The sequence below is a fragment of the Mustela nivalis genome (genome assembly GCF_964662115.1).
Source record: "Mustela nivalis genome assembly, chromosome: 8".
Taxonomy (NCBI): domain Eukaryota; kingdom Metazoa; phylum Chordata; class Mammalia; order Carnivora; family Mustelidae; genus Mustela; species Mustela nivalis.
This window is the reverse complement of record NC_139027.1, coordinates 121,503,932-121,524,505: the sequence shown is the minus strand read 5'-3', so window position 1 is coordinate 121,524,505 and position 20,574 is coordinate 121,503,932. Positions and strand designations below refer to the sequence as shown.

The 20,574-nt window shown below is 54.0% G+C and overlaps 4 protein-coding genes across 7 annotated transcripts in view; 3 read left to right on the top strand and 1 right to left on the bottom strand.

Annotated features, from left to right (window-relative positions):
- Window positions 1–20,574, top strand: part of TRPC4AP (transient receptor potential cation channel subfamily C member 4 associated protein) — a 265,655-nt gene that overhangs the window by 74,199 nt on the left and 170,882 nt on the right. The window lies entirely within an intron of this gene.
- Window positions 1,675–7,702, top strand: EIF6 (eukaryotic translation initiation factor 6). 4 transcript variants are annotated; one of them, XM_082746172.1, is made up of 7 exons: window positions 1,675–1,793; window positions 2,057–2,175; window positions 2,309–2,394; window positions 3,941–4,116; window positions 4,635–4,811; window positions 5,010–5,191; window positions 7,416–7,702. In XM_082746172.1, the coding sequence occupies exons 2-7, from the start codon at window positions 2,069–2,071 to the stop codon at window positions 7,423–7,425; spliced, it is 738 nt and encodes a 245-aa protein (XP_082602298.1). In that variant the 5' UTR covers window positions 1,675–1,793; window positions 2,057–2,068; the 3' UTR covers window positions 7,426–7,702. The 4 variants fall into 4 exon arrangements, with proteins under 4 accessions (XP_082602298.1, XP_082602296.1, XP_082602297.1 ...); XM_082746170.1 differs by having other exon boundaries at window positions 1,675–1,807; XM_082746171.1 differs by having other exon boundaries at window positions 1,686–1,796.
- On the top strand, window positions 8,213–9,963 carry MMP24OS (MMP24 opposite strand). Its single transcript, XM_082746183.1, has 2 exons — window positions 8,213–8,347; window positions 8,430–9,963. Exon 2 carries the CDS (start codon window positions 8,433–8,435, stop codon window positions 8,610–8,612), a length of 180 nt encoding a protein of 59 aa, XP_082602309.1. The 5' UTR covers window positions 8,213–8,347; window positions 8,430–8,432; the 3' UTR covers window positions 8,613–9,963.
- Window positions 9,312–20,574, bottom strand: part of MMP24 (matrix metallopeptidase 24) — a 43,020-nt gene continuing 31,757 nt past the window's right edge. The window contains exons 5-9 of the mRNA XM_082746161.1: window positions 19,911–20,072; window positions 17,804–18,018; window positions 15,637–15,775; window positions 13,924–14,190; window positions 9,312–12,051 (exon numbers count right to left, since the gene is read on the bottom strand). Coding sequence (XP_082602287.1) covers window positions 11,714–12,051; window positions 13,924–14,190; window positions 15,637–15,775; window positions 17,804–18,018; window positions 19,911–20,072 — 1,121 coding nt within the window. The 3' untranslated portion in view covers window positions 9,312–11,713. The remainder of the gene's footprint in view (window positions 12,052–13,923; window positions 14,191–15,636; window positions 15,776–17,803; window positions 18,019–19,910; window positions 20,073–20,574) is intronic.

Below are 20,574 nucleotides of genomic sequence, written 5' to 3'. Positions count from 1 at the left end.
CTTTGACCTAAGCGGTGTACCTGGCCCTGGACTAGCATACAATGGGGCTGACAAGTAAATCAGACTCGGTCCCTGGGAGACAAGGATTAAATGCATAAATGCCGGTGGCAGGCAAGACAAAGATGTATCTAACTAAAGATCAGTCAGTGATGGATGGTGGAGAAGGAAGGGCAGAGAGTGGTGGTGATGGTGGAGTGGTGAGCAGTTTCAAAGGAGGCAGACTTTGAGCCAGGCCTTGAAGGATGGGGAGGATTGGACAGATGGTGAAGAAGAGGAATTCCTGGTAGAAGGAAGCGGTTGAAGAGAAGCCAGGGAGAAGACTGGAGAAGTGGGTCTGAGATGAGCTGGGGAGAATGTAGAGGGCATGGATACTCAGACTCCCGACACACACACACGCACACACACAGGCACACAACAGTTTGCTGAGTGTCCCTAGAAGCAAAGGTTCTGACAGGTTGTATGTCCTTTTCCTGAGTTCACCACCTGTCTGGGACAGTTTACATGATACAAATCAATAAAGGCAGACATGCTATGACCCAGCATCAGCCTGGTGTATTCTGAGAAAGGCGGAGTTATGAAACTGCATGTTGAGGGTTGGGAAAGGGCACCGTTCAGTCCAGTTATGGAGGGCTCCCTGAGAGAGAGTGGATGGCTGCAGAGGGCTGGGGGCGAGGGGAGGTGGGGGGAGGACAGGGGCTCCAGGCCCCCTCTACCTTCATTGTGACATTCTTTTTTTTTTTTAATATTTTATTTATTTATTTGACAGACAGAGATCACAAGTAGGCAGAGAGGCAGGCAGAGACAGAGAGATAGGGAAGCAGGCTCCCTGCTGAGCAGAGAGCCCGATGCGGGGCTCAATCCCAGAACCCTGGGATCATGACCTGAGCCGAAGGCAGAGGCCTTTACCCACTAAGCTACCCAGGCGCCCCTCATTGTGACATTCTGAGAGGCCCTGGGGCTTTGTGGATTCTACAAAATGCAGATCAAATTCCTCTCATCCATGAGAGCCACCTTGACTGCCACCCTCTATCTCGGGGACAGAAAGTGGCTGCTGACTGATCAAGCACATGCAAGGGGCACACAGTGGCAGCCAGTCAGGACCCACACGGTTGCCCATCTGGACCCTCCCTAAGACGCAGTTTCATTCACCCTTCCCTCTCTCCAATATCTTCTTCAGCCTGGTTTCTTCTACTTCTCTGGCCACACCTCCTTCTCCAGCCTTTGTCCTGGTCTAATTTCTCCCCACTGGAAGCCTCCATGGGTGACCTCATCTGCCGGAGACTTCAGCCCCAAATCTCAGTCCCTCACTCTCTCCTGGGCTCCAGATCTGGCTGGACATCTGTCTCGCACCTCACTCTCGGATTGTCGCCTTACTCACACCTGCTCTTCCTCCTTAGGCTTTACTTCAGTAAATACCTCCATCATCAGTTCACTGTGTCTCTGGGAGACATCCCTGGCTGCTCCTCTCTTATGTCTCGCATCCAAGCAGCCACAGGTCTCAATCAATTGCATCTCCTAAAAAACTCCTGAATGAATGAATGAATGAATGAATGAATGAATGAATGAATGATTGGATGGATGGATGGATGGATAGATGAATGAGAGCACGCTTGGGGCGGGGCCAGGTGGGGTACAGACCTGACCAATCGCAACCCTGGAGTCCTCCCACGGGGTGGAGCTACGGTGGCCGCCTGCGTGGCTGGGTGCGCCGAGCGTTCCCGGAAGTCTCCCTGGGCGGAGGCGGAAACGGAAACCTACTTAAGGCCGAGTGGACTCCTTTGCCGCGTGCGGAGGTAGTGGTGGATTGGTGAGCCCGTGCGGAAGGACATCGGAAGGGACAGATCCAGGATCCCGGCATCCCGGCATCCCGGCATCGTTAGTGGTAGGAGCCGGAGGATTCGAGGCTAGAGAGTCTAGAGGGGCCCAGTGGGCGGGACCCGAGGTTTGAGGGGCCGAAAGGGGCGTGGTCGCAGCGGGGCTTGAGGGGCCGAGGCCCGCGAACCGGGACCCAGGGGCCGGGAGAGGATCTGCGGGCCCTGAACTCCCGCTCCCGCAGCCCTTAGGCCTCATGGCGGTCCGAGCGTCTTTCGAGAACAACTGTGAGATCGGCTGCTTTGCCAAACTCACCAACACCTACTGCCTAGTGGCCATTGGAGGGTCCGAGAACTTCTACAGGTGCGGCGGGAGCCCCGGATCCGCGGGCAGTGGCGTGGCTGCATGGCGGGGAGGGTTCTGGGAGTCGGGGGCTCTGGCAGAGTGAGGGCTCACGCCCCTGAGCCCCGTAACCACCGAGTCCATGTTCCTACAGTGTGTTCGAGGGTGAGCTCGCCGATACCATCCCCGTGGTGCACGCGTCCATCGCCGGCTGCCGCATCATCGGCCGCATGTGTGTGGGTAAGCCTGGTGGAAGACGCGGAGCGAGGGAGTGGAGCCGACCAGAGGCTTTAATTGTAGCCTCGGAGGGAAGCCCAAGTGACCCTTGGATTTTCCAGGCTTTCATCCATTTTCTTCAGAGACGAGAGAATCTCTCAGGCCTGGGCCGGACCCATTTAGTGTCAGCAGATCTGACACTGGAGAAGGCTTCAGGATCTATAGGATCACAAATAACACGAAGTGCTTTCACTCTTACACTTGATTTCTTTCCTCCTTCACCAAGACCCTGGCAGGTAGGCATTATTGCCTAATCGGATTAATGATGAAGCTAAGATCCAAAGAATCCCAGTGACTCACCAGGTTCCACACCTAGTGTGAGAGAAATTGAAATGTCATCTCTCCCTTGCCACTGACTCTGGGCATGTTGCTTCCTCTCTATGAGGATCCAGTTCTACCACTATAAAATTACAAGCTAAAATTCTGGGTCATCCTGTTCAGTTACCCATTTAAATGGTAAATCCTCTACCATGTCTCTGAGTGGCATCCCCATCCTACTCCCCTACTTCCCATCACTGTTGAGTCTGGCCATTGGTCATTTCTTTGAGCTGTATCTGTCTCATTGTCGCCCCTTATTTCTTTACCATCACCTCTTCTTGCTAGTTCTTTTCACTGGAGGCATATAGGAATTTGTTCTTTTATTATTTTTTTATCATAAGCCTGATGATCCTGGCCTCTAAGTATTTTCTTATTCAGGCCAAACACTCTCATCCCTAGTCATGAACTTTGGACTTGATACTTGGTGTTTTTTTTTTTTTTTTTTTGATAATGTGTGGTAACTCAGAGTTCAGAAGTTCAGAGTTGTGTTCTAGCTGTAGTAGGTGGAAGTTTAGTTATGGTTGTTACAATATAATTGTAGTTCATTCTTACTGCATTTTGTATCGGTATATAACACAATATATTCAACCATTGTGTTGACAGTAGGCATTTGGGTAGTTTCTGGTTAGTTTTATTACGAATAGTGTTGCTCTGGCTTTCACTGAACAAGTGGACATGTTTCTCTTGGATATATAATACCTAGGAGAGGAATGCTTGGGTCACAGGGTATGTGAATATATGTACCAGGTGATGCCAGATAATTATCTGAAGTGGTCGAGCAATTTACACTCCTGTTGGTTGTTCCATATATCTTTGCCAACCTGTGGTGTTGACATTTTTAAAAAAATTTTAGCCTTCTGGTAAGTGTGTAGTATTACCTCAGTTTTTAAGTAGCAAAATACACAACACCAAGAGTTCCTCTTTCTAGTCCTGGTCTCCCCTGGTTGATGATGGCAAAGTGGATGGGGTGTGTTGGGACAGATTCCTGGGCTATCTCTGGCCCGCCCAGTGGGACTTCTGGTCCCCCCCTGGGTGTTGTATGGATCAATAGGTTGGTGGGCCGGGGGCTGGACCTAAAGCTTCTTGGGGAAGCTAACTGGACTGGATTATGTCTTCAGCCCCTAGAGCATAGCAGGCATCCTGTGGATTTGTGGTCCGTTCTTGTCCCACCTCTTAATTTGGGTCTCTCTAGGGAACAGACACGGTCTCCTGGTGCCCAACAATACCACCGACCAGGAACTGCAGCACATTCGCAACTGCCTCCCAGACTCGGTGCAGATCCGGAGGGTAGAGGAGCGGCTCTCAGCCCTGGGCAATGTCACCACTTGCAACGACTACGTGGCCTTGGTTCACCCAGACCTGGACAGGGTAAGGTACCCTGATTTGGCCCGGGAGTCACAGGACCAGCCTAGTCAGTGGTTGGTTAGTCGCTGGTCTTGCCAGGACTTAGGGGTATCTTTTGTGGGTTCTTTTTATACTTGGGCTCTAGCATGTTACGCACTCATTCGTGCCTGACATGCTAGGCATTAATGGGGCCTTCCGTGGTGTGGTCAGTGCAAGAAAGAAGCTGAAGAGGGAATTAATCCTTCAGAATCAGGGAGATGGTCACATCCCGTCCCGCAGCCAGTACCAGGAGGGATGATTGACAGTTGAACTTTTGAGTATGGGTTAGAAGAGAGACAGTGATTTGGAGACCAGCCTGTCTACTCAGGGCATTCACACATACTAGGGGCTCCCGAGCGGGCCTTGAAGCTTCCATACGCAACTACGTAGCAGAGGAATGAGGGGCTTACGGAGCCCAGCCCCGGGGTGGTTCTGGGCATGGAGGGCCCTGGGTTTCCTTGACCTGCAGGTTCTGGGCTGAGTACCTTGCCTTTGGCTAACAGGAAACAGAAGAAATCCTGGCTGATGTGCTCAAGGTGGAAGTCTTCAGACAGACAGTGGCCGACCAGGTGCTCGTAGGAAGCTACTCTGTCTTCAGCAATCAGGGAGGCCTGGTACATCCCAAGACTTCAATTGAAGACCAGGATGAGCTGTCCTCTCTTCTTCAGGTCCCCCTTGTGGTAAGCGTTCCTTTCTCTGACCTCTGTCTCCAGCTGAGGCAGCTCCGTTGCCCTATGTAAAGGATCGGAGTTACTACCCGTCCCAGTTAGCAGTTGGGTTTGCAGGGCGGGGAGCGGGATTTGGGGAACGTCCTTAGCGGGGAGTGGCAGGACTTGGGCTTTTGGGGGCATGAGACACACTGAGCCATCCCTTGGCAGGCGGGCACCGTGAACCGAGGCAGCGAGGTGATTGCCGCTGGGATGGTGGTGAACGACTGGTGTGCCTTCTGTGGCCTGGACACAACCAGCACAGAGCTGTCCGTGGTGGAGAGCGTCTTCAAGCTGAACGAAGCCCAGCCGAGCACCATCGCTACCAGCATGCGGGACTCCCTCATTGACAGGTACATGGGCCTCTCTTCTGCCTTTGGAGGGTAGGAGGAGATGCCACCAAGAATGGGAGTCGCACTCTGTTCGTACCGGTAGGTTCTCCTTATGTGGGAGGGCACACCTGCAGCGCTGCTGAGGGGTCCCAGGCCACAGGCAGTAAGCATTGCCTGAATATCATCACCATCTCTGAAGGCTCAGCTCACAAAGCTTCCCTCGGGGCCGTCTTATTTTCTCACCACGTTGTTTTGTTGTCTGGCTGCTTGTGTGTCTGTGTTCTCAGCCTGCAGCCCAGAGTCTGAGACAGAAAGAGCGGTCTACAGAGGGAAGGAAGGGAAGCTGCTCTTAGGAACTGAGGAGATTCCTAGGGGGCCTGTTGGGGTGGGGTTGCATCAAAATTGCAGTCGTCTGGATTTTTGTGGGCTTAAGGAAAAAGCAGGTTCTTGGGCCCTAACCCTGGAGAGTCTGGGGTGTGAGGCTCTGGAATCATTTTTCTTTGGAAAAGCAGCAGGCGTGGGCAGTCACCCTTCCTGGAGGATTCTTCTCAAAGCATGCCACCCCCAAGTATCACAGGAATCTGTATGAGAATAGGAACCCCATAGTAGAGCAAGCACTCAGTTACAGACCCATTACCTAACAGGCAAAATTATCCTTCATTCTCCCTTCTTCATTCATTCATTCACCTGATGTGCACTGAGCCCTGTTCCCGAAGTGGCTTAGGAAACTCCAGTGAGACACTCTGTTATCCAGGAAGGTTTTTGTGGAGGACACATCATGTAGTCTGGTCCCCAGGGGAAGGAGTCGGTATTTGAATAGGCAGAGATGGAGTGGGGAAGCACTTGAGACAGACCCTGAGTGGGAAAGTGTGGAGTGGGCAAGGGAAAGACAAGGACGTGAATGCTTGCATCAAGAAGTTTTGACTGTGGGCCTGTGATTTTGACCTTGAATCTATGTTGCAATGCTTGTTGATGTAGATTCTTGGCATCACCCTTCACTCACTGATTGCCTAGGTCTGGAGTGAGACCCAGCCATGTGTGGTTTATTTTAATAAGTTTCTCTGGATGATTCTGATGGGGAACTGTCATTGGGAGAGCAGCTGAAAGGGTCAGTTGAAATGGGAAGGTGGTATCAGTGGATTTGTCATTTGTTCAATAACTTCTTTTTGAACATCTGCTATGCCAGACAGTCATGATGTGGTAATGAATAAAATACATGCTCCCTGCCCTTGTGGAACATATAATCTTAAAAAGAAAACAGTGGGTACGCAATCATTTCATTAAAGAACAAAACTTAAAACCTCTTAGCAGCCTAAGAACAGAAAGACATTTCTGCAACCTGATTTTTTTTTTTTAAGATTATTTATTTATTTATTTGACAGACAGAGATCACAAGTAGGCAGAGAGGCAGGCAGAGAGAGACGAGGAAGCAGGCTCCCTGCTGAGCAGAGAGCCGGATATGGGGGTTCGATCCCAGGACCCTGGGACCATTGGGACCATGACCTGAGCCGAAGGCAGATGCTTAACCCACTGAGCCACCTAGGTGCCCCTGCAACCGGATCATTGATACCTACCAAAAAACTACAGCAAATGTTCTATTTAATGGTGAAGCTTTAGAAATTGCTCTTAAAGCCAGGCAGAATTTGCTCACAGTCCCCAGCACGTGTCAGCATATAGTGGTCCTAAGTCATGCAGTTAGATAAAGATGTGGTATTAGAAAGGAAGAGCTAAAACTTACTGGCTTCTTTTGGTTTTGCACCCACTGATTTGAGGTACCCATGAGCGCTCATAATGATGGGGTCAGGTAGGTGATTAGAAATACGTACTCTAGTTTTATAATTTTATGTGTGATTATTACCTCCAGGAAGAATGTTCTGGCCCTATTCCTGTCACTGGGGGATTTGAGGTCTGGGCATGTCCCTTCTATTTTGAATCCTCTTACTCCCTTTTCTGATGTTTGTTGGACTTGACCTCTGAGGTTCTGGTTTATGATTGATAAGTTTGATTAAATTACTGAGTTGAGTGGGGAAGGAGTTACTTTTAGGTTTTAAGCTCTGAGGGATCTGGACTGGATTGTGACTCAAGGAAGCAGTCTAATCTGGGCCGGGCAGCAGGGTGGGACTCTGAGTGTGGCTTTTCGGGGCTGAGCTGGAACAAAGGGGTAAGGGTGGAGGTAGTGTCTTAATAAAGGGTGAGGTGCACTCTGAGAAGAACCTACTGACAGTATTCCCTCTTCTCTCCTTAGTCTCACCTGAGTCACCTTCCATGCTGTTCTGTGGGCTCTTGGCTCTGGACTTCGGCTCCCTCCATGCTCCACCCAGTTTGTTCTGGATGCTGGCCGGGAGTTGGCAGAGAGCTCATTGGGACTGAGTGGCTGTATGCCCAGTTTTTCACCTGTGCCCATCTCCTGAATCTACAGTTACTGCAAAAATCTGCCATGTTGTGCTGTCTGTCAGGCCTTAAGGGCTCCTGACTGACTGCTCTGTTTGCTGTACCACTTCCATTAAAGGGCAGCTGCCTCTTGCTATTCTCAAATGTATTGTTTGGGAGCCTCCGCCTGCAACCCTCCTTCGCTAGCACTCTTCTGGGGGGAAATGGGTAGGATGCACACACACACTTCAGTTTCGCAATCACCCACCACCCTCCCACCATGATCAGGATGGGTGGATTCCTCCCAGGGCAAGAAGAAGAAGCATTCTCTCTACTGCAGTTCTCGCATTTTCCACACAACTTCAGCCTCATACTTATGGGCTTCAAGGGGTGAGAATCTGGTATGAGAACGTGTAAGGGGTCTGGAGCAACGGGCCACACGGCAATCTTGTCTCCTTGGACCGAGGTGGACGGAGGTTGCGGTGCTGGCTGCCACCATCTGCGAAACAGCTGCCCTCCGTAGCTCCAGTGGGTGTGGGAAGCGTCGGGAGGAGGAGTCACTTGTGTCTCCGGGCGGTGTGTGGGGCGGGGCCCTGGGACGCTGGAGCCGCATTGGCCGGGGGCTGGTGGGTGGGGTTGTATCTGTCAGGTCCGCCCCCAGGGTGTGTAGCAGCGGCCTGAGGGCGGGGCCGGTGCGCGCGATGACGCCACGGCGCCAGCCCCTCCGGCGTAGCTACGCTGCCTGCGGAGCGCCGTCGCCGGCCCGGGAGCTGGGATCCCGGACACCCGCGGCTCCCCTGGCGCGAGGTGAGGGCAGGGCTGGGCTGGAGCGGGGCGGGGAGACGGGGTGGCGTGCGGCCGGCCCACGCCTGACGGCCTCTCTTTGCAGACCATGGGCTCTCGGCTGAGCGGCGGCCAGGGCGCCGCGGAGCAGGTGCAGCCCCAGCCCCAGCCCCAACCCCAACCCCAGCCCCGGGCGCCCGAGGCCCCTGAGCGGCCCCCGCCAGAACCCGGTCCCTGGGGGCCGCTGGACGATGTGCGCTTCCTCATCGCCTGCACCTCCTGGTACTGACAAGCCACCCTCCGCAGTTACCGCCTGCCGCCAACTGTCGTTCTGTTCGCCTCACCTGGTTCGTCTCTCGTGGTCTCTTTCTACCCCCGGTGCCCAGGAGACGCTCGGAGAGTTGAGGAGGTCACGGAGGACCATGGATGGGGCACCGGCTTGCCTCTAAGCTACCCCCAAATTTGTTCGCTTATCAGCCTGAACCCAAACCAGCTCAAACCTTCGTGCTCACCCCTCCCCGTAGCTTCAGCAGTCTGGGTCCTGGGGCAGCCCTCCCCAGCACTGATTTCCCAAACCAGGCCAGGACTCCTGGTAAAACCCCAAGACTGCTGACCTGACCTCCTGTCTTCTGTCCTTTATTGCTGAGAACCTGGCTTTTGCTTTTGTCTTTGGTTATGGCACCACGTGCCTTGCCTTCAGAGAAGATCTAGCCACAGTGACCCTCCCGGTGCCCTTCCTAGGGGAAGTTGCTCTGTCGTCCTGGATCCTATTGAGGCATTATCAGGCTGTGTTCCGGGAACCCCAGTAACCTTGGGCCTACAGGGCCAGCCTTTTGGAGAGAGGAGACATCTGATTGCTGGGCTGGGAGATGAGATGCATGGGACAGTTCCCAGACACCCCAAAGCACCTTGTTCCCCTTCTCCCAGAAGCTTCTTAAGGCCACTCCCAGAACCTGATCCTTGTTCCTAAATCCCAGGGAAACAACACACTCTGTATTTTTGTTTTATTTAGAAATGATTTAAAAAACATTATACAAAGGCTGATCAGTTTAAAATGTGACCGACACTGAAATGCTGTGATGTTCCCCAGGCCGAGGGAAGCTGGGCTCTGGGGTCCCCAGTGCTGTGCCCCTCTGTCTGTCTGCCCTGTCCTGGGGTGATGGACAAACAGATGACCACAAGACAGGAGAATCCGAGATTGGAAGCCTCCAGGCTGAGCCCTCTCTGGGCCTGGCCCTGCATCCCTCACGTCTGCAGCCTGCTCTGCCTGCCTCCATCTCCTGCTCTTTCTCAGCTGGCCTCGGTAGTACCAGGAGCCAATGGGGAGCCTGGGGAGCCTAGAGCTTTCAAGAAGTGAGAGCACCAACCTGAGGAGTGGAGGGGGACCTAGAAGGGGAGAAGGGAGGCCAGGAACAGATGGATAAAAGAGACCCTTCTGATCTCATCTTGGACCCTAGAGGCGTCCATAGGTGGGGACCCAAGACTCAGCCAGCCCACCGGATGATGGCCTGGGTGAGAAACAACCTCTCTGTGCTTCATTTGAGGGCACGGTGAGAGGTAACCTAGGCTTCCCAGGGCCTACACGAGTTTCATGTGAGTGGACAGGTATGAGCTAATAAAGTGCTTTGCAAAGTATAAAACACTATACAAACCTATGAATTGCTAATACCTCTGCAGTTGTTCCCCACCCGCCCCAGGGAGCCCGCCCTTGGCCAAAATGAGAAAAAACAGAAGGATGATGACAGGGAACACAGTGGACCCACATAGGTGCCTCTGGGACAAGAGAGATTTTGCTCAAGACAGCTCCCAGGGCAATAGTAGTCCCTGCCTGCTACAGGTTAAGCCAACCCAAAGCTCAGAGGCCACAGGGTAGGGGCAAGGCCCATGCAGGCTCAGAGGGCCAGGATGGCATCTGAGGCTCTGCCAGCACCCTGAGGACTGATACCTCCTTTTGGCTTTGGCAGAGAGCCAGTGGGCACCACTGAACCCATGGGTCTTTCCTGGGGCTCTTCAGTGACAAAGGGGGCTGTCTCCACTGGGTTGGAGAGAGGCAAGCTGAGACCTAGGAGTCCTGCCAGACAGTGAAGGGTTGGCCCCTAGCAGTGGGACTGCTACCAGTTGGGGATGCCCTTTTCCAAGGAGCAGTGCAGGAAGATGGGCCCAGTGAGCTGGGTTAGCAAGGGCCAAGCTTGTATAAACACTGCTTCCAGGCTGAGAGATCGAGTTGGCCTCAAGGTAGCTAGGGGTGTGGGCTCTGAACACTTCAGAAGGCTCCCCTGGGCATGTTACTCCAAACCACAAGAATGTTGGCCTGGAGCCTTTTCTGCGCACCCAATTAGTCAGACTGAGCCCCAGACCACACCTAACTAGTCGGGCTGAGCCCCAGACTGTAAGCAACAGGGCCAGGGACTAGGGGAGCAGGGAAGAGGGACAGGGAAGTGGAGGGTGTTCACAACTCAGATCAGCCTCCAGAAACAGGGTCAGCTCCTGCCCCAGCCCGTTAGCCTCATGAGCTGAATCCAGCTCTTGGGGTGTCTGGGCACTAGAGTGGCCTTAGCAGCACCTTGGTCCTTATCTCCTGGGGAAGGGCCGGCCACGCTGGCCTCATCACCAAGATAAGTCATCTCTAATTCACCTAACGCCTCAAGCAGCCTTTGCAGAATGGGACTTTTAAAACAGTAGTGACAGGACATTTAAATATTCACGACATGACAGCTGGGTCCTTGTCAGACCCAGCTGGGCCACAACACTGCCTGCAACATGTGACCCTAAATCCTAGGTCTCAGAGGAGACCCTGATGCCTGGAGCAGGTTTCCTGAGGGATCTGCTGAATGCCAGCAGGGGAAACCCAGGCTTGTTGCCCACCGTGTTTGCAGCAGGGGTCTTGTAGCCTTGGAGGACAGTGGGGTGGGAGTAGGGGTGGGGGGGGGACATCTGACCAGCAGGTGTTGGCAAAGGGGGACCGGGATCGGTGGCATCTCCCAGGTGGGGCTGAGAGTGCTAGTGCTGGCTTCCACAGGAAGGTGCTGGGCCCAGCCAGGAACGGAGCTGTGGTGCCTCATTGATACCACAGGATTCAGTGACCACAGGGCCTCCTCCTGGCATGGTCCCTGCCTCCTGATGGGGCCTGGCCTATTCCCTTGGGTAGGGAGCAGTTTACCCAGGACAGAAGGCTGGCAGCTGGGTGCCAGACACCCACCCTGGGGCACAGCCACCACCACTCCCTGCCCCACGCTCAGCCTAGGCCAATGTACCTACCACTTCAGCTGCATGACCCCTGGCCTGGGGCCCTGCTGGCCCCCGTGGGCAGTGGCCAGAGCTGCCCCTCAGACCCTGATGAGGAAGGGCCTGGCTGGCCAGACCGAGTGGACGGAGAGGGCTCTGGGCTGCTCACACCCACTCCTGGACTGGCCGCTTATAGTAGGTGACAGGCTGAGGGCCTGCCTTGTTCTTGAACTGGAAGATGGTGTAGACCAGCACCAGGATGCAGAGGGAGAGGATGCAGGGGATGACCACAGCCACGGCATTCACAGAGCCTGGGACGTCGTTGATAGTCACCATGATGTCCACATCGTCCTGGGGCAGCCGCCGCTCCTTCCGCCGCTCCACCTCCTTCTGGTTGCAGCCCATCCAGTCACGCAGGATGTTGCGTGGGTAGCCTGGCTCCACGCTCAGTTTCTGGTTGTCAAACTTCCAGTAGTCCCGGCCCTTGTAGAAGTAGGTGTAATCTGCAGAAACAGGGCCCAGCATCAGTCCCTGACGCTTCCCTCCCTGCACCTGCTCTGACCCATGGCGAGAGGGCAGCATGGAGGAAGGGGACCTCTCCCACCCTGGAGTCCAAGAGGAGCTCTGAAGGAGGGGTGGGAGCAGCACGTAGCAAGGCCTGGAGGTGGGGAGAGGACAGTGCTCACACACTCTGCACACAGTGTGGCAGGGCCACGGAGTATGACCCATACAGTTGCAGAGAGGTGTGCCCAGGACCTGGGGCCGCCCAGACCGTCATCTCAGAGGTGCTGGGAAGCCACTGAGGGGCTTTAAGTGGTAAGTCCCAGTTTGCCCCTCTCTGCCTTAGCTTTGGGTCACAGCACCAGCACATTTGCCTTTCACCAGCACCCCCCTTCACACTGGTGAGTAACTATGGCTTGGACAAGTGCCTTCTTAGCTCTGGAGCCTCAGCCCAGCTCCAGCCTAAGGCAAGGGGGGGTGGGGAGCAAGACTTCTCCTTTTGTTGACAGCAGACACCACTTTGTCACAGTTATCATGGGTTTTCTTTGGCTTGTCACACATCACAACACAGAGGCAGGGTCTCTGGGACCCTGCTGGGGAAGGGCCTGGAAAGAAAGGTGGGGGGGTGGGCTGCTGTGCTGGGCAGCCACAACATCCTCAGGGCCCAGCCAGTCTAGAGACAACAAAGCAACTCATTCAGGCTCTCCTATTGGCCAGCCCCCCTCCCCCCACACCCTGGGACTTTCATTGGCCAAAGTCCTTGATGTCACCTGTCTCTGAGGCTCCCAAAAAGCGAGACCACGTGTGTAAAGCATCAGGTACACAGGAGAGGCACCAAGTAGCAGCTCTGCCCCTGAGACTTTTGGCTTTCTTACCAGTGACATCTCCTTGGAGAGCCCTTCCTCCAAACCCCCAGCTTTCCCTCCGCATTCCCTTCCCTTAGAGCTTTTGTTGCCACCTTAGCTGTTTTCTGCCTCTAGACTGGGAGCCAGGGATGCAATGCAAGGCTTGTTTCCTGCTCCTTCCCCAGCTCTCCCACGCAGGCTGACGCTCAGTAATTAGTGTAGAGTAACTGAATGACTCCTGCCATTCTACGTAACATAAGACACGCCAACCAGAAGTTGATGATGGCAGTGATGACAACAGCTAGCACGCACAGGGCAGGGACCATGTACTAGGTGTGTGTCTAAGTACTCCCCTTAATTTATCTTATTTAATTCTTAAGAAATGCCAACGAGGTAGGTACCATTATTATCCCCATTTGATAGATGAGGATGCTGGGAAAACAGATGTTTTGCCCAAACTCCTAGGAAGTGGTGGAGGTGGGACAGGAAGCCAGCCAGGCTCCTGAGTCCCAGATCAGAGGAAAGTTATGGAACAAACATCCATGGACTCCCACTCTGCACTGGGCAACACCCAGTCCCTCCTCGTGAGAAGCTCCTAGTCTGATGGGGAGCTCCCAGCCTGGCCTCCAGGAGGAGCTTTGGAGATGTCTCATAAATATAAAAGGCTTTTCTTTCCATTGGCCTGCCCTCAAGCCTTATTACACAAGCACCTTTGAAAGCACCCGTATCCATCATTGCTTTTCAGATCTGAAAACTCGAGGAACCCCTAGAATACATCTGAGGACCACTATTTGAGAGATGCTATCCAAAGGGGCGAAGTCAGTCTGTGGAAACATAAAATGTGAGTCATCCCTGCGGATGAGAGGTGTGACTTGGTAGCTGGGAAGAGAAAGGGGTAGGCATGAGGCCGTTGTCTTTACCATCAGCAGCACCTTTCTCAAATCTGGGTACCCTGAGAGTATGCCCATGGACCCTGTTGAGACCCATATAAAATCAGCCCACCCCCTACACCGCCAAGCTCTTACGTACATCCTTCCTTGCTGATGAAGGCCCCCTGCGGAGCCTGTGGGATGCCCTTCCACACAGTGATGGGCTTGGGGTAGCCAGGGTCCGTGGCCCGCCTCTCCTCGCTGTAGCGCCAGTACCGTTCACCTTTGAAAAAGTAGGTCTTGCCCACGGGTTCCCAGCGCAGAGCTGTATCGATGCCTTCTCGGGGAAGACAGCTCCCCAGCTCTCCTAGGCTGTGAGGGTACCCAGGCTCCACCGTCACCTCCTTAAACACCCAGTACTTGTCACCTGTAGCCAAGAGAAGCCCAGAATCAGCCTTCCCCAGTCACACAGTACCAGAGGTGGCAGCTAGTGCCACGGGTCTATCTTCCAGGACTAAAGTCATTCACAGAGCCAGAGGGTCAGGAGGAAGCAGCTAAGGTCTGCTTGAGGTCCTCTGTGGGAGACTGAAGCCCCTTGGCCCTGGCAGAGGATGGGAGCCAGAAGCCAGTCACCACAGATCCTGGGCAGCTGGACCCACGCCGCCCAGCCTCCATGCCCCACCCCGCTGTTGGCTCAGGTGACCTGCTCCTCTCCTCTGGGGTGTCCTCAGCCACTCCTGTGGCTTCACACATATGAGGACTCCCCCACCTTCCACCAGTGACACCCAACTCTGCAGGTTCACAGCGACTCCCATCGGACCTGAGCCCCAGAGCCAGGAACCCCGATCCCAGCTTCTGGGCATTTCCACATCTGCTTCCCGGAGTTCCTCATCGCCTCCACAGAGGGCTCCCTCCCTCATCACCTTTCTGCCGCCCAGTTCCCCAACAAGAAGCCCTAGCATCACCTTTGCCCCTCTCTTTCCTTCTCCTCTCAATGTTCCGCCTCTTATGAGGCCTTTTGCATCGTTTAGCTGTCCCCACCCTGGTCTCACCAGTCCTCTCTGGTGCGAGCCTCGTCAGCTCTCTCTCCTTCCCTCCGGCAACTGACTCAGAAATGGCCTCCGCACCTCTGACCTATTGGATTGCCACCTGCCCCCTGGCTCTCCACTACTCAGAGACGTCCCGTGAACTTCCAGCATTGCTCTAACAGGTCAAGACCGCATTCGGCCGTAACCGAGGCTCCTCAGGACCCTCCCCCACTGTCCCTTCCAGGTCACCGCTCACAGCTGTCCGACGTGGGGCTCCGTGGTCAGTCAGTCTAAGCTCTTCCAGTGGACGTGCACATTCCCACACCATGACTCTGTTACCCTCCCTTACCCCTGGACTGCCGTCCTCACTTCTCACTAACTGTCTCTTACCCTTCTGGAGCTGGGCCCACCTCGGGATAATGGAAGTGAAACCACCTAGCTCTGAGTGAGCAGGACACACACGCTAGCTCCCCCTGCCCCCTGCCCTGGCTTCTGCAGCCTCTGTGACCTCCTCCCAACCACCTCTGCTGGGATGGCCTCCCATGGAGCCCTGCATGGTCTTCACGTGCCTGGACCACCCAATGTAGCTGAGCCTTGTTATCCCACCAACTTGGGCGCACAGACCCTCCACTATCTCTTCGTGACTTAATTCCCCCAGACTGTGCTTCGCCTGCCTGCAGGGATCTGCCCTGTCAGAAGTCAGTGTCTCTGTTAGTTAGGGCCAGAGGGGCCCTTGGCGGGGGGCACCTGCTCCTCACCCCACCTCTTCCTGTGTACAGATGGGAAAAGGGGGTCCTGAGAAGGTCAGGGAACTGTCCCAGGTCTCTCAGCACAGACTGTATTACCTTTGAAGAAGACAAATCTTCCGTCGGCCCTTTCGTAGGCTGCATCTATGCGGGCGGGCAGACCCTTCCAGAACTGCTCAATCTGCATCGGGTAGCCCTCTTGCACCCGGTTATTGCGCAGGCGCCAGAACCAGCGATCCTGGAGGTGAGGGATGGGGGAAAAGCATGGCAGGCCCTGCCTCAACCTAGTGGTCTCAGGCCTGGGGCTCAAGCCTTGGTAACCCAAAAGCTTCCCCTGGGCCCAGCCCTGCAACTCTCCATGATGTCTGTCCATCTGCTGCTTCTAGCTTCCAGTGCCTTGTGAGGAAGACAAGATGCCTGTGAACTCTCTTCATATAAGCCTCCTGATGGCTCTTGCTGCCCAAGACAGACAGCATGGGGCCATGAGACAGACAGGAGACGGGCCTGGTGCAGGGGTGAGGTGTGGAGGACCTGGAAGGGATGATGCAGGGCCTGGTGTGGCCACATGAGGGCAGCAGAGAGTCACTGACCTTAGCGGCCACTCCCCAGGCTGGCCACTGAGCCTGGGCAGAGCGCCCCCCTCGCCAGCTGGCTCCACCCAGCAGGGCAAGGACCCTGGGAAGCAAACTGTGGGAATCTTTCAAGACCTGGGTGTGAATTCAGGTTCCTCCACTCAGAGCTGCATGACTGTGAGCACAGACTTTAAGCACCTCACCTACAAATGGGGTAACAATGGGGATCAGATGAGAGATTATGGGTAAAGTGCCTAGAACAGCAGGGGGCACATAGTTGGTGTTGAATGAATGGCAGCTCAGTAGGCCAAGAGTCTGATCAAAGCCCTCTTCTTCAACTAGTGTCATGGGCCTGTACAGGTAGGTAGTCTGGGCAAGGCCTATAACCTACCAGGAGCTCAGTTTTCTCATGTGTGAATGGGGATGATAAAACCTAGACTTGCCGAGGAGCCATTCGGTAGGGGATCAGAGTGCAGAAGGATGAAGGTCATGTGTAAATGATGGTACAAAAACTAGAAAAGGTTTTTTTAAGGTGTTTTACAAAGTACTTTCACAACGAGTTTTTTAAACCTTAGTTTGACTTTCACAATCTATTGTTAAGTAGATTTGAGATAGTCCAAGTCTTAAGGAAGGCCAAGTGACTTTCCTAGAGCTACTCTGTGAGAGGCAGGCTTGGCGTTGACCCATGTTGATGGATTCTAGCTTGGTACTCAGAGCTTGCTGGGAGAACTCCCTGAGAGGAGTGGGGCAGCCCCCACAGCCACCCAGTGTGATGGAGACATGCTGGCCAGGTCGCTTTCAGCAGAGGGCCTGTTGCCCTGGTGGCCCAGGGTGTGGTCAGTGGCTGTTTTCAACTGCCAGCTTCTCTGGGGATGGCCTCAGCTTTAGAGAGCTCCCCCAAGGTCATACCCTTTCTCATCCAGTGACTGAATGAAGCAGGAGGCCCAATATGGGATGACTCTGATGGGCCATTCTAGCTCTAGAACTCCCTATGGGGGTGGTCAACTCTGCAGCGGACCTAGTTGCTGCTTTTCTCCCGCCAGGCTTGCTTCTTTCCCTCCTTCCCAGATTTTGATCCCAGAGGTACTTCCTAATTGAAATCCTGCATTCCAAACACTGTCTCAAAATCTGCAACACACCCACCAAACAGGCTGGCCCAAGGTTGGAGCATGGCTGAAGTGACAGGAGCAGGACAAGTGATGAGATGGAGCCTAGGCCAGCTTCCTATCAGGCATCCCTCAGTACTGGCCCCTTAACTCTGGCGGGATCTGGTGACAGACTTGGCCACCACAGTGCCAGCCGTTACTCCAAATTGCTGTCTTCACGGCCATGCACCCATCTGATCTTCATATACCCTTCATGAGGGGAATGACTGTCCAGAGACTGGTCCAATGACTGGTCCAGAGAAGGGAGGTGACTTGCTCAAAGTTACTAACCAGAAGCAGGCCTCCAGCACTTTCCCCCAGCATTAACCCCTGGGAAGGTGTAGGATCACCAGTCTACCCGCCTCCCTCTTGGAAGTAAGTCACATCACCCGGCAGCACCAGAAAGGGACCCCATGTCCTGGCCACTGGGCCAGCTGCTGTCCAAGCCCAAAGCAGGCTGAACCCCAGAGCGTCAGTCTTCTCCTGCCCCACAAGGGGGGAACGAGTGGGAAGGGGACCATCTGGGTGTTGCCAGTGGACTGGCCCTACCTTGAACACAAACATCTCGCCTCGGAAGAGTGCCACCGTGTTGAAGTTGCCATCACAGATGTTGGGTTTGGCCCCCGGTGTGGATGGCCGGTCCCCCAGGGGCGGCCGAGGGGGCCTGGGCTGGCGCTCGTGCTTCCTCTCACTCGGTGAGTGGATCCTGCGGACGGGGAGCGTGGGGAGTGGTCTCGTGGGCTCCAGGGGCTCAGCTGGAGGTCCTGGAGAGAGGGGCTGCATCTTAGACAGGGCCTCCCAGTGCCCGTGCCTCGTCACCACCCAGGCAGCTCTGGGGTCTGTCAACCTCCAGCCCTCTGTTCCTTCTCCCATTTTTCCTCCTCCCCCAATCTTTGAGAAAATAGATGGAAAGAGCCATTAAATGGGACTCTTATCTTTCCACCTGCAAATCCGGTATCTTCTCTTCTTCTCTTCTGTTGTAAGAGAGAGCATGTCCTTTCTTAGGCTCATACCATACCATCTTCCCCTGACCCCTGCACACATGCTGACCTCACTCTGTCTCCCCTTCCCTCTTTACCCTGCTCCAAGACAGTGTCCGCCCTGTCTGTCAAGATCTACAGTGACCTCCATGTTGCCAAATCCAAGGGTTCCTGACTCAAACTTTGATGTGCATCCAGATTATCCAGAGATCTTGATTAAATGCGGATTATGACTCAAGAGGGTCTGGGGTGGGGCTTGCCATTCTGCATTTCTTCAGGCTCTCAGATGATGCCAGGAGTAGCAAGATGAGAGAAGCACTTTTCCAGGAGCCCGTACTGACTTGATTTTCTTTCTACTTCACGGGCTGTTGCTTCTCTACCTCCTTTGCTGGTAGCTTTTCCTCACCCACCCTACTCTAAAGTTTGGAGTGCACCTGGATCCTCTTCTTTTTGTTTTTGCCCCCAGGTCAGTTTTCTCACTCGGGCAGTGTATTAGGATCACTGGGAGAGATTTTAAAATGCTTGATGCTCAGAAGGCAGCCCAGACCAATCAGAACCCAATCTCTGAGAATGTGGGCACTTTTTACTGAAATTCCAAGGTAATTCCAATGAGTCCCCTAGTTAAGCATCACCACCCTAAGTGATCTCATCCGGGTTCATGGCTTTAAAGACTTTCTATGTTGGGGCTGTCCAATAGGATGTTCTATGATGGCAGAACTGGTTTATATGGGTACCGTCCAATACAGTAGCCTCCAGCCATATGTGGCTGTTGAGCACTTGAAATGAGTGACTAGTTGTTAGTGTGACAGAGGAACTGAAATTTTAATTTTGTTCAAATTAATATAAATTTAAACTTCAATAGTCACACGTGGCTAGTGGTTATACATTGGACACCAGGGATTCCAAATCAATATCCCAGCCCAGATCTCTGAGCAATAGACTGGTAAATCCTATTGCCTCACAATTAGAAAAGCCAGGAATCTTGGTGTTGTCCTTAACTCTCACCCCCATGTTTGGTCTATCAGCAAATCCTGTCTGTTCTACTTTCAAAATACCTCCAGTCCCTCCCTTCCCCTCCCCTGCCCTGTCTTCCCGGCTTCGCTGGTAGAGATCCTGCCCATCCTCCACGGTTCTGACTGGGGCCACCTGTTCTGTGAGAAATTCTGGGCCTCCAGAGGGAGCCCTTCTCCCGTGCTTCATAGCCTGGGGCCTGAGGCGGCCTGTGCTATGCTCCTGTGCATTTGCCCCAGAATCTGGTCTTCCCCTCTCAAATGACTTGATAAGAACAAGACCTTCATAGACCAGTGTGAACAGAGAACTGGGAGGGAGGCCTTTCCTATCTTACCAAGATATCAGTCTAGCCTCTCATTTTTTTCTTGTTTAGGAATCTCTTGACTAGAGGTGGGGGTCCCCTTGAGAGTGCACCACAGGAGGCAAGATGGAGGTGTATGGAGGGGGAGGAGGGAGAGAAGAGGGAGTGAGTGGAATTCCATTCACTTTTGGCAGCTCAGACCCTCCCCATGGTTTCCCAGTGGGTCAGGCAAAGACCTCAGAGGTCTCTCAAGGTCAGACAGCAGCTATGGTGAAGGATGTGAGTGTCCCCCAACCCCTTGGGCAGGTAGTCACAGTCCATTCCCGAAGAAGGAGCAGTGGCCCCCGTCTCCCCTGCCACACACCGTAGATCTTCTGGATGCCCTGGAGATCATCCTGAGGCAGTTTGAAGTTGTGTGTCTCCATGTACTGGTAGAAGGGCGCCATGATGGCGCTGGGGTCGTTGGAGTGCTCCAGTCCCAGCGCGTGGCCCAGCTCGTGCACAGCCACCAGGAAGAGGTCATTCCCTGTGGAGAGGGGGGTGGGGAGGTGCCCAGGGCACCCACTTAGGTATCAATCAATCCATTGCTTCAGCAAACACTGAGCAAAGCTTTGTGTCAGGCCCTGTGCTGGACACTGGGATCTACCAGAGAAATCCTACACCGTCCCGCCTTTTGGAACTCTCCATATAGTGGGGCTTTGGAAAGAGAAACAAATAAGTGATATTCATGTTCCAGGTGCTTGAATAGATATCTGTAAGGGTCATGGGAGGATTCTGAGAAGAGAGGCGTGATTTACACTTGAAGATGTTCAGGGAAAGCTTCATAAAGGTGAAGTTTAAGTCGACTCTTGAAAGATTAAGAAGCTAGTCAGGAGTATGGATTCAGAGGGCAGGGGTGGGGGGGGGGTTGGCATTCCTGGCCGAGGGGACACTGTAAACAAGATCCAGGGACAAGCAGGCTCATTCCACTTGGCTCCGGAACAAAGCACGAGGGGAGGGCAGAGAGAGAGATGAGGTCAGCCAGGCTG

What these genes read in the sequence shown, in the direction of transcription:
- MMP24OS (XM_082746183.1), top strand. Translation starts at nt 8,433, where the DNA reads ATGGGCTCTCGGCTGAGCGGCGGCCAGGGCGCCGCGGAGCAGGTGCAG.
- EIF6 (XM_082746172.1), top strand. Translation starts at nt 2,069, where the DNA reads ATGGCGGTCCGAGCGTCTTTCGAGAACAACTGTGAGATCGGCTGCTTT. An exon ending in GGGTCCGAGAACTTCTACAG is followed by an intron (nt 2,176 to 2,308) that starts GTGCGGCGGGAG and finishes ATGTTCCTACAG; the next exon opens with TGTGTTCGAGGGTGAGCTCG. An exon ending in TTCTTCAGGTCCCCCTTGTG is followed by an intron (nt 4,812 to 5,009) that starts GTAAGCGTTCCT and finishes ATCCCTTGGCAG; the next exon opens with GCGGGCACCGTGAACCGAGG.